This window comes from Mixophyes fleayi, chromosome 12 (assembly GCF_038048845.1).
Source record: "Mixophyes fleayi isolate aMixFle1 chromosome 12, aMixFle1.hap1, whole genome shotgun sequence".
NCBI lineage: Eukaryota > Metazoa > Chordata > Amphibia > Anura > Limnodynastidae > Mixophyes > Mixophyes fleayi.
The window spans coordinates 17,666,417-17,679,759 of NC_134413.1; the positions used below are offsets into that span (position 1 = coordinate 17,666,417).

A 13,343-nucleotide genomic window follows, 5' to 3' on the forward strand; every position below is an offset into this window, starting at 1 on the left:
TATGAAAGCTGGAACAAATTAGGTTCTGTGACCCATAGCAACCAATCAGATTTGAACTGTCATGTTTGTAGTAGAATGTAGAAAATGAAAGCAAACATCTGATTGGTTGCCGTAGGTTGTGTTTTAAACACAATCAGAGCGGCCGGGCAGCACACTGTCCCTACCTGTCACTGCTGAACGGACCTGCACATAGTATGCAGCCGCCGGCAGCCTCAGATGTAAAAAAGGGGGCGGGGCCTAAATCGCGCCCCCCCTAAATCGCCCCGGGTAGAAGAATTCTCTAGATCCGCCCCTGCCTATAAGGCACGTCATGGATCTCCTCACAGGACCATGGGTTTAATAATCCCGGTAAATGTTGCATATTTATTGAACCACTGGTTGAGCCACCTGTGCCCCTGAGAGAAAATCCAGAAAACATGCTATGTTGCTACAGCCTTGGAGTGGGTTAGATAAGCAATGGTCATATCACTAGATAACTTTATATTGATCAAGCCAATATTAATGCAATGCAAAATATAGCTGCGGTTATCTAGCTGTATGTATTTATTGTGTAAAAAAGAAAAAAGTGCTGTATGAAATTTAATTTGAGATTTTAACGTGTACTTGTCACTTGTATACAGTGGGGGCAGCCATTTTGTGTTCGTATGAAAGCAACCAAAGTAGCCCATGACACCAGTCAGGCACTGGTTCCTAAACTGCATACTAATTAATTAGTATTTAATCCTATAAAATGGTTATCTTTACTTTATGTAGGTGACTAATACACTTTAAAGTGGACATATATATAATTTGTAAGTAGAGTTTATCTTCTAGAAATTGTGAGGGAAACATATAGAGTCCTATTTAATATAAAGCAGAGATAGGACTAGTTTTATATATATAGCTGCTTATCGCTTAAACTTCCTATCCCTACCATTTACCATGACATCTATAGCGCTCAGCTCTCTGGCGATACTTGCAGGCAGCGACTTACCTCTCCGTCAACCAGTCTGGCTGACTCTACGCTTGAGCATACTTGCCTACTTTTAGGCACTGAAGTCCGGGAGTTCCCAGACAGGGGGCGTGATAAGAGGGCGGGGCGCAGTAAATCGTGTCATTTTGTCCCCACCCCCTGCGGCAGAAAGGATGTTCTGATGCGGATGGCGGGGCCAAAAGGACGCCATTCACCGCAAAATCGCATTATTTTGGCCAGGTATTTGCCAGATGCGGGAGAATTGCCTGCTCTTCCAGGAGTCCGGGAGACTGACCCGGATTTCGGGAGTCTCTCGGACATTCGAGGGAGAGTTGGCAAGTATGCGCTTGAGTGACCCGGCATTGTTGTGACCGAGCCTACGACCCAACATTGATGGTCCACACATGCACGGTGCCACTGGAAGACGTCACTTAGAATTCCAGTTCCTTTTTTTATAAAAATAATAAATAATAATAAAAAGTAAAAAAAAAAATAGCTTAAAAATCATTTAAAAATAGTTGCAAAATTGAAAAAATGTTTTATTAAAATAATTAAACAGGCTGCGGCCATAGAAGGTGGAGGCAGCAGGATACCTATGATATGGTAACTTCCTATTTCCACTGGTACCCTTCTCTATCACCATCCTGAGATGGCGATAGCTATAAGAGGATTGCGACCACTGAGCCAGAGGTAACCCCTGGATGTATTGAGTGAAGAGCTGACTCCGGCTAAAATACCCGTTTTCGATGGAGATAAGGGTTATCTCCCAATAATAAATAGGCCCCATAGTCATTCTGCACATTGAACATAATGGCGTTGCATATTGGCATTTGCTATGAATAGTGTCTGACATTGTTTATTTTTCAGAGCTAAGATTAAAGATTGTCCAAAGACTCTGATCTCATTAGCCAGCTAATGAGATCAGAACATTCTCTAACACCTGGCATTGCCAAGCAACCATATGTGACCTATGGCCCTTTAAGAATCAGCGGAGGCATGTTTTACATGTCAGTGAGAGTCATATGAAATATGTATTAATTTATTTGGGGTCAGGCATATAGCTGCGTTGAACACAATTACATTTACCGAAACAGTACCTGACCCCTAAATGGTTTATTACTGCTGGAAAAAATCTTAATCATAGACCGGATATCTTGATGAAATGTGACTTTTGCCCACCTGTTGGAGGAGATACTGATGTAAATGAAGGATAATTCCTGACAGTCCTTAGTGAACCAGATAAAGAGTTGTACAAGGCACAAAATATCACTGCTTATCCTTTCCCATTGTTTTCATGCCTGTCTAAGTGTGTCATCGTGTTGTGGTGCCCATACCTAACGGTGCCCGCGCTTCTATGCTTGTCGTCTGCAGTTTACAGACGTCCGTATGATACAGCACAACAAAGCATGCTTGTCCTCCCTCATTATGTATCCCTGCCCTTAAGGTGACTTTAGAAGCCAGTACAGGAAAATCTAGACAGACAGATGGTTTGCAGTCATTTCATTTGTGTATTTTTTCTTCTTTGCTTTTTAGCCTGACTCTGCACCCACTGAAGGGGGAAGGGAGAACCAGAGCGCGGAGACTTCGTCGGGGCCAAACAGCAGCGAGCAGAGTATAGAAGGACGGTCTCAGAGATTGGTTCCATCGGCCGTAGAGGCTTCAGCCACGTCGGCGGCCGCTTCCTTCTTCATCAGGTACAATGGCAATTTGACTTTAGATACCCCCAAGTAAAAACGAACAATCGTTTTAAATTGTTAAACCCCCACCCTCAAAATATTAAGTTTAAAGTCTTACTATTATATAGTGACAACACTGTACAGTATAGTAAGTATCTGCTACAGTGGAGCATACAATGTAATTCCCATACCATGGCATACTATGGTCAGCACGGTGACTTAGTGGTTAGCACTTCTGCCTCACAGCACTTGGGTCATGAGTTTGATTCCCAACCATGGTCTTATGTGTGTGGAGTTTGTATGTTCTCCACGTGTTTGCGTGGGCTTCCTCTGGTGCTCCGGTTTCCTCCCACACTCCAAAAACATACTAGTAGGTTAATTGGCTGCTATCAAAATTGACCCTAGTCTCTCTCGGTCTGTGTGTGTTTATTAGGGAATTTAGACTGTAAGCTCCATTGGGGCAGGGACTGATGTGAGTGAGTTCTCTGTACAGCGCTGCGGAATTAGTGGCGCTATATAATTAGCTGATGATGATGATTAGCTGTAGGCATGGTCAGGCTGGAGTGTGAAGGTCCTATCTAGAAAGCTATTTACTGGCTGCTGTTTACTTACAATCAATCTGTCAGATATGCCAGTTTTTATATGTACTTTCATGCAAAGATGTTTGGAGTACAATTTACTCTGATATCGTTGTGTCAGGAATGACTAATGTCCCACAGGATTCTGTTATATCAGCCACAGGCGCTAGGTGAGTATTTTCCAAACCACAGGGATTGCGGAAAGATTCTGCAGTTACTCCTCTTGGATAGTGGGAAGTTCAAAGTGAGAATAAAGCATTTCTCCTGGATATCCCCTATAGAAAGCCCACTTGTGAAGAAACCTGGTAACACTGATGTCCCTTCCATGCCTGGCCTCAGCCGTGAAGACGTAGACTCTCCGTTGGCCAAGGCTAGTAACCGAAGCCGTAATAAGACTTAACCGTTCCCTTGGTGCTGTATCTAGATCACGCTATGGTCATTTTGCAGTTTACATTTGATCTGACCAAGATTTGGAAAAAATCCAGTTCCTGGTTTTAATTGATAGCAAATTATCTTTTTTTTAGAAATTAATATAAATATTTTAAACTTGTGTTTTTACCTATCCAACGTTCTTTTTTATACTAATGGACTTTACCTCATGCTAAAAAAAAGTTATGAATGTTTCTGCAATGACATGAGCTTGACCACTAAATAGAACGCTATGTCTTGACGTTTATACCATAACATCTGTAGAACAGTTGGCGTGAGTTCAGCCATCTTCCACCTAACTTCCTGTCCAGTGCCACAACGATCTGCTTTTGGAAGGAAAAAGAACTGTCCTATAAGGTCAGGGAAGCTCTTCAAACGAAAGATTTACCTAATAAATTGTAAAGTCTTATAACAAAACTGGTTAAGATTATTTTTCCCTCTAAGTCAATTGTCTGCTTGTTTTCGTCCTTGATATATTGCCTTAAACATCAGACGCTGAATGCTTGGTATGCTGAGGGAGCCGGCTCGCCTTGCAGAACAGAGACATACATCTCAAGCTTAGATAGATTAATATGACAGAATCGCATTCACTCTCTAACTGGCTGTGGATTAAAGCATCTCATTATTTACTAATGAACAATAATGTTATACATAATCTATGGGTCGCTATGCTATCACTATATCCTGATGGTTCACTGGCAGACATTTTTGGTCATTATATCGGCCATAAAATAGAGTCAATAATTGAGGTTAGTCATAGAACAGACACCTTCTCCGCTCCAGGCCTTGAGAAGCAGCTTGAAGACATTCTCTGTACTGATTGTGTTGTGACTGAGCATATGATTAAGGTATTGAGCCAATATGCTCCTAATGAAAAACAGAGCTATATGCAGCAATATTAGGGAAATCTCATAGTGACTAATGTGTTTTTCTGAAAGCATCCCAGTCTTCAGTTAGTTCCAATAAATCGCTTCTATCTTCTTCCATCAAGGCGGCCAAATTTGGTTAAACAAGCTCAGCTGGCCGTTGCTGCTCTTTTTGTCTGAGTCTGAAAACTTTTATACGTCCTTTTTATTTAGGCATTAACCATAATATCCACCAGACAACAATAAAAGCTTATTCTGAAATCAGTTTAGAGACTCCCTGTAGTTATATTAAACGTCATTGTATCTGTTGTGCTGTGTGGCACCAGTGATACCTGATTTTCTTTTATTAAGTTAATTTAATCACAGTTCTGTTGTTTGTTCTCATATTTTTATATTAAAGGAATTGTGGCCGGCCGTCGTCTCTCTTGGATATTGGAGTTTTTATACTTCTTGTTTTTTTTGACTTTTGGATGTTACCATAGAAACTGGAGTTACAGAAATATTTGTTATTTTCATGTAGCATTAATACGGACTTGCAAATAACCTTACAGGGTGTATTGCAAAACAAGTTAAATCAGAATGCAAAGAGCATTGCAAGGGAAATTGTACCATTCACCTGTTTGATGTGAAAGCAATTTTTGTCGCTTAATCCATTTTTTTCTGTTTCCTTGATGTCACAATTAGGATATATTCAGAGTGACATAAAAAGCAGTGAGTCGGAATGGCGACATAGGTGATAATGTGGTTGCTGAGCCTATGTGAGTTCCATGTGTGGCACAGTGGTTAGTATTGCTGCCTCACAATGCTGAGCACACAAGTTTGATTCCAACCAGTGCTCTATCTATGTGGAGTTTGTATGTTCTCCCCATGTTTGTGTGGGGGTGCTCTGTGTTCCTCCCACAGTCCAAAAACAAACTGTTTGGTTAATTGGTTGCTGACTAATTGGTCTAATAGGGACTGATGTGAATGACTACATATTCTCTGTACAGTGCTGCGTAATATGATTGACGCTATAAATGATATCCCTAGTGACTTCCCTCATGCCTAAATGATACCCCTAGTTCCTAGTCCGTTGATAGGCTGAATATTGGTTCAGTCAAAAAAATAAACGTTGCCATGGTAATCTCAGATTTTGATTGACCTCTTAAATAACCATGGCCAATGCAAAATATAGAGGCTGCCCGTAGCAACCAATCAGATTCTAGCTACCATTTATCTACTACATTATAGAAAATGGTAGCTAGAATCTGATTGGTTGCTATGGGCAACACCTCCATTTTCCCTTAGCTTTGCTTATTTAAAAGGCCAATCAAAATCTCAGATCACTAGTAAGTGTATATAAGGTTTATTTTTTAGGAGGTGGAACACATTCAGAGACCACTGTTGCATGATTTGTTTTGAATATAAAGATCAAATGCAGATTTGTAGACACAATCAATGCTTATTTATTTTATAGGTAATTTTAGCTGTGTGTTAACCTAAGCAAAGATTAAAATATATATATTTTTATACCATCTATAGTACAAAGATAGATTAGAAGGTAAAGAATGGAAGTAGAAAAGCAGTTTAGTACTGTGTGTGATCACCTGCATAGATGCAGGCCAGCCTGGACGACCGTAATTAGTGAGGAAGGAGTTTATTGCAGTTGTGAAACACTTACAATAATTGGACTGAAGTCCACCAGACAAAGGAAGGGGATATACAAATTAATAGCAACAGTTAACCGTCCTTTCAAGTTGACACACCTGGCAATGAGGAGCGGGAATGTAATCTTTCCTGCTGAATAAAATTCCAGTAACCTGACAGCCGGTCTCTCAAAACCTCAAGAAAATCCAGATGTTCAGCGATGAAAGACACAAGTATGAATCATCGGAGGACGTCCTAGGGTACTGGAATATAGGATCGATGATAGATAACTATACATTATAGGCGGGTGCCACATCTTGACGTTGTATTAAAACCAGCTGCTTGAAGGTTTATTATTTAGTTAAATCATTACTTGTGAGAAGTCAGGTTAATGCTTTTAAGCACTGAGGGAAACTTCTGTTAAATTACTTGAGCATCAATTAAGATTTTGGAATCAAATTTCTCTGTCAAATATATTTTTTTACAGGTTGGTGACTCGAATGACATCAGTTTTACATCAATGCATTTCATTTTTAAACATGCTTTTCTTTTCCCATTATTTCCCTTTAAATTTCCAAATGTAGGGCAGTGTGTCACGACTTAGGGGTCTATTGGGTCTATCACAGCTTAGTAAATAGCCCCCTTGGAGAGCTATTGACTAACATCGTTCACATTTGCACTTGATCCTTAAGCTGGGTACACACTACACGGTTTTCATCCAATAATCGACTCAATCAGCCGACATACGACCGCTCGTTCAAAAGTGGGGTCAGTGTGTTCAGTGACACGATGGTCGAAAGTCTGCCCAAATGGACGATTGTCACCTCATTTGGTTGGTCGTACTGTTTAATATTTTCGTTCCAATCTCGTTTCCTTTGTGTAGTGTGTATAAACTTCTGACCGATCCACAACAGTGAGTACGAAATTACAGTCATTGCTCACGACAGCATGGCTGTAAAAAGTCGCTAAAGGGACGTCCGCTCTTCCCTTTATCGTCCTAAACAAGGCTAGTGTGTATGCAGTCCATGGACCGAGCGATCGGAAAATCGATTGCATGTAAAATCGATCGGCATAAAAAGTTGGTGGAAAATTCTGTAGTGTGTACCTAGCTTTAGCAACCAATCAGTTCTATGCTTTCTTTGTCCTTAGTGCACTAGACAGATGTAATCTGATTGCTGATTGGCTGCTTTGGTGTTAGTGTGGAGTTAAGCTGGGTACACACTATACAAAATTTCTCCCGATGCGATCAGTCCCGATCAGCATGCCCATTCACGTGTAAACACTAAACACGTTTTACCTTAAGATCTGTGCTATTCATCTGTCATCACCATCGGCTGAAAAGATGGTGACTCTGCACACTCCATAGAGATCTATGGGGACTGCCGGTCCTGAGAGCATACACACTGCAGGATTGGAACGACATCGTTCCATCGTTGAACAAGATTTTTAGTCCGGTTTAAAAGTCAAATCAAAGGATACCATGAGCTTTGGAACGGTAATCGCTAATTGTTGCAGTGTACACACTAATGCGAAATCGGGCCAAACAGCCGTTTATCGTTTGATTGGCTCGGTTATCGTCTGAAAGCACTAACACCAAAGCAGCCGATCAGCAATCAGATTACATCTGTCTAGTGCACTGAGGACAAAGAAAGCATAGAACTGATTGGTTGCTATGGATCAAGTGAAAATGTGAACGATGTTAGTCAATAGCTCTCTAAGGGGGGTATTTACTAAGCTGTGATATACCCAATAGACCCCTAAATCCTGAGACACTGCCCTATATTTGGAAATTTACCCAGTCTTAGGCTGGTGACTGTGGTTCGAATCCTAGTGTCAGCTTCTAGTGACCATGCACTCTCCCGGCACCACACAAATTAAGCATAACTGGGCAGATATATGCAATATAGTGCTACTTACATATCTGAAAGTAACACTTCTGGTTTACATTAAGTTGTCTGATATTTTGGCACTGTGCTTTTGACACCGTCCAGAAATAAAATAAGTCTGTGTTTGGAAATGGAAACAAAGTTCTTTCTAAGCCCCTAAGTGCAGCGGGGAGTGTTGAGAGATGGTATTTTTTTTTTTTCTTTTTCGTTTTCAGCCTGCTCTCAGCTACATAAGGTGACGCTCAGGAAACAGGCCAGATTGAAAAGAATCTCTTTCCAAATTCTCAGATTTATCGCTAGTGTAATTGGTTAGGAAGCATAAAACATACAAACCATATGTGATTGAAAAAGCACGCTCTCTTCACTTGCGAGACGGCTGCCTGAGGTTCACATTGTGCCAAGCAGATGGCATTTGATCTGATAAAACAGAAGTGTTTATTTTTTGTCATGCTTCTTATGATGCGTGTTTTGTTGAACTACTTTTTTTTTTAAGGGATGCGCTTGCATTTAATTATTTAATTACCGTGTAGCCATCTTTGTTCAATGTCAAATGAGTGTTAGATCCAGCTGTAGTTTGTATGCCCGCCGACCTTGGATATAAAGGTATATTGTGTGCCCCGAATGCTTCAAAGTTTTAAACAGAACAATAGTAAGGATATAAACTTTGGCTGCAAAATATCAGTTTTTGCTTTTACTTGCTTGTGTCATTTTAATGTTTCAGCAAGTGAGCAAAATGTAACTATTCCAAACTCTGAAAGTACAAGCATTAAGGGGCATATTCAATTAGCCACGTTACTCGCAAAAGTAACGCAGTGTTAAAAGTATTACCGTTAATATGGTAATTCTAACCCGGATTTCTAAGCCGGCGTTAAAGGTAGCGTAATAACGGTAATAGTGCGCAAATGAATATGTCCCTAAAACTCTATACAACTTTTATTGGTGGTGCCGTTTGGCCGGTGGATATATTTTAGAGTGTTACTTAACTTTTTCATCTGTCTATTATATCGCTGTTGTCACTGGCGTTGCAAGTAAATGAGTAGGAAAGGGCAGATTTAGCAGGTATTCTAGTACTTAAAAAAAGAAGGATAGAGCCTTCCACTGTAGGATGGGGGATTTTAATGATAAAAGTTGTTTACTCTTTATACAGCTGACCAAATAGACAAAGGGGCAGATTTACTAAAACGTCTAAAAAGGAAAAGTAGAGGTGTTGCCTGTAGCAGTCAATCAGATTCTAGCTGTCATTCTCTAGAATGTTGTAGATCAATGATAGCTAGGATCAGCTTGGTTGCTATGGACAACACCTCCACTTTTAATTATTAGAAGTTTTTGTAACCCAAAGGGGCATATTCGAATTGTCCACGGTTTTCGCCGAGGAAAAACTATTACCGTTATTACGGTAATAGTAAGCCCTATTTCAGCGAGAAAAGTACCGTAATACCGGTATTTTCACGCACTATTACCGTAATGACGGTAATAGTGCACGGGGCGCATTACTTTTGGCTGTAACACCAACAATTGAATATACCCCATAGTCTTATTTAATATGTACAACGCACCAATGTAGTTTTATGTGCAGTAAAGTGTTGATTGATTTAGTACACGTTAGACAGTGAAAGCCAGTATTGTTTTTGGCGCTTTGCGTTTTTACACATTTTGCTTTGTAAGTAAATAACACCTACTGTGCTACTTTATAGCATGCCGCCAATATTTTATATGGAGGTAATTTTTTTTTTTTAATGCATTTCCATTGCATTGTTGTTCTGTTTGTTGCACACAAACCCATTACTTTTTACACAGCACTTTCTGCAGAGCTTGTTGCTTCATTAGATACATACCAGGGAGCCTTTTACCCATAAGGTCCCCCCCCCCATCCCCATTCAGAAGAAAAAAATGCCTCACAGCAGTCGGCCGATATAGTGAATCTTGGTGTAGAAGGTATTGTATGGCTGAATAATCAGCTACATTACAACTACTGAGCTAGGCTCTACCTGTCAGTCCATAGAGACACGCAACACTGGTCAGCTTGATGTGTGCGCAACTCCGGGAACATTTGAAGTAACTTTGTTTTTCTTTTTGCAGAACAATCCGTATGTCTTAATAGAGTGCATCTCTTCACCTGCTATATGTCAAGTTCAAATCATCCTCTCCGGCAGCATAAAATGGTTAATTATGCAGCCACGATAAAGATGTTAAGTGCAGGGTTTTCTCTCTCTCGGCTATGACAGGAAGAACAATTCAAGGCTTTGAACAAAGTGAGCTGTTGAAACGTTAAGCTGTAAGGCTTCCACGTTCCCTGGGAATGCATGACTAGCTACATAAACCAACAATCAGTGGGGGCCATCACCCAACACAAGATGATTAATGTGAGGGACAAGACCAGCTTGTTCCCAGTGATTAATTAGCCCGCTTTTCACACATAGATTCCTCTCTTAACAAAAGATGGCTGCAAAAAAGCCAAGTTTCTTCTTTCTTTTTTTTTTTTTTTTTTTTTTTTTTAATTGTTTTGACACGTGCTTGGAATTTCTTACATTCTATATTATTGTCATGCATGACGATCTGATATGAGCATATAGGTGTACGCACTTTATCTCCCTATATGGACTCACAGATGTAAACAGCTACTGTTTACCATGATGGGAACAGGTGCTTTAATTTTTAAGTAATACACATAGATCAAGTGGTTTATCAGACAATGCAGTAATAATTTAAAATTGCACTTTTATACAGATGGTGGAAACAGTAGAACATTTGCAGGCTATTCCCAGACAGCGTAGAGTTCAGATTAACCTCTATAGGCTCACGTTCGAGATACGCGATGACCCATCTTTGGAATGCTTAGCTTGGACCCCAGTTTATCCAGGTTAATCTGAAAACTATGCTGGTAGGGAGCACTCCGCTAATGTTCCACTGTTCCTCTGCTCTGCCATCTGTAAGTAAGGGCACTTTTAATTATTGCTGCATTGTCTAATAAACCACTGGATGTATGAGCATTTTTTTTGTCATTTACAGCGTCTTCCAGATCTATTTTGATTGTACTGGACCTGAGCCTGTGATTTATCTACTTCCTCCTGGCGGAGCAGAGCTATTTATTTGGACAATGGATGCCCTAATTGGCATTTGCTATTGAAAGCAGGGGCAAAACTAGCCATTAGGCATACCAAGGCGGTCACCTAAGGCACCGATGGTTACGGTGTCCCTAAAACACTGAATGCATGACATGGCATAAAGAAGGCAAGCATGAATACTTTAGTCTTACTCTTGTGCAGCTAGCATATGCCTACAATATAAATAAATATATATATATATATATATATATATATATATATATATATAGTTGTGGAAGTGGGCTGGTATCAGGGGCGGACTGGCCATCTGGCACTTCTGGCAAATGCCAGAAGGGCCGATGGCTAGATGGGCCGCTGCGGACTGGCTATTACAATCCGAAAGTTAATGGGGTCGGCCTTAGTGTATTAGAGGCCGGCCCGACACTGATTGGCTTCCTGGTGGCTGGCTCCTCCCCAGGAACCAGCCACCTTACTACCATGCGGATCAGGGCTGTTCCATCCTCCCCTCCTCCTCTACCAATGACTACCTTCACAAGGTAATACAGAAAGTCACGGACAGCGCGTGCGTTCTACTGTGGAACGCACGCGCTGTCTGTGACTTCCTGTTTTACCTTGTGCAGTAGTGCGTTCCACTGTGACTTCCTGTGATACCTCTCTGCCTCCTCCAACACACTGACAGCCTGGTCATTTATCCTAAAGATGCTGGGTATCCAGTTGATGGATCTAAACAGCAAGTATTAAGTGTATTATCCTGAAGCAATATGATTTCAATGCGATTCTGTGGACCTTAAGCTCGATATCACATTCTCTTTTGGGCACTCATAGAACTCAATTAATGTACTTTGTAACACCAGTTCATTTGTGTGATTAGGATCTTTTGCTGCTGGACTCTGTTCCAAAAAATTCCTTAGGTCCATAAGTTCTTTTCTCATAATAAGGACAGTTTTTACTGGTATCAAGCAATTTGTACCCTAATATGTTTGTAAAGGATATACTCATCTTTGCTGACATTTTTTAACATTGTTAAATGTAAGACATGTAGAGGATTTTTATTCAAATAATACCCTCTATCTATTCAACAAGCATTGGTTATATACAATGTATAGTGAAGTGTATCCAAGACTGTCTGAGCGGAGTAAAGATGTGTTTTTTGGGTGCTTCAGGGTTGGTGCTGTATGGCAGTAATTGGCAACCCAATATACTCATGTGCGATTCTCCAACCTTCAAAAGGTCTGCACATTAACCTTAATTTCATGGATGAAAGCCCCCAAACAAACTAGCCAAAATGCTGCAACATGTCCGTCATTTGCTGTAAAATAGACCCACATGCAGTCAGACCTCTACTTCCCAATATTATGCAGTGAATCAGGGCCGGTCTGGTCATCTGGCACTTCTGGCAAATTTGGTAATCTCGTGAGACTAAGAGCTTCCCTGCTCACTCTACAGGAAGTTCCCACCCTTATGGATGTCAGCAGCACCAGAAGCATAGATAAGTACAGTGGGCTGGGGGCGTCATAATGTGCCTGAGGGGATGGCGTGATGTGGCTGGGAGGGCGTGATAAATGTAATGTTTTATTATAATGTATGTATCAATGCCCCATGTTGGCCACACCCACAACATATTGAGGTCACGCCCTTATCGGAACTGAGGTGGGCCTGTGTACTTTAAATGCCAGGGCTGATTTTTAGTCCCAGTCCGGCCCTGGCTGGTATATAGTGGTATAACATACCACCACTTCTCCTACTGCCTACATTGTAAAGCTATCACACTTCCACGTCAACCACTGTACATCTATCTATCTATATATCTATCCAATATCTATTTATCTCATATCTATCTATCTATCTATCTATCTCATATCTATCTATCTATCTATCTCATATCTACCTATATCATATCTGTCTTTCTATCTCATATCTGTCTATCTTATATCTATCTATCCATCTACCTATCTTATATCTATCTATCCATCTACCTATCTTATATCTATCTACCTATCTTATATCTATCTACCTATCTTATATCTATCTATCTATTCCATATCTATATATCTATCTATCTATCTCATATCTATCTATCTATCTATCTCATATCTATCTATCTCATATCTATCTATCTATCTCATATCTATCTATCTATCTCATATCTATCTATCTATCTCATATCTATCTCATATCTATCTATCTAATATCCATCTATCTATCTCATATCTATCTATCTATCTCATATCTATCTATCTATCTATCTATCTATCTATCTCTCAT

At 40.3% G+C, this 13,343-nt stretch overlaps 1 protein-coding gene across 3 annotated transcripts in view; it reads left to right on the forward strand.

The window, feature by feature from the left end:
- KIF26A (kinesin family member 26A) overlaps positions 1-13,343 on the forward strand; it is a 130,149-nt gene that overhangs the window by 64,995 nt on the left and 51,811 nt on the right. For all 3 annotated transcript variants that reach the window (XM_075193073.1, XM_075193075.1, XM_075193074.1), the window contains exon 4: positions 2,486-2,646. In XM_075193073.1, the coding sequence (XP_075049174.1) occupies positions 2,486-2,646 (161 nt within the window). The remainder of the gene's footprint in view (positions 1-2,485; positions 2,647-13,343) is intronic.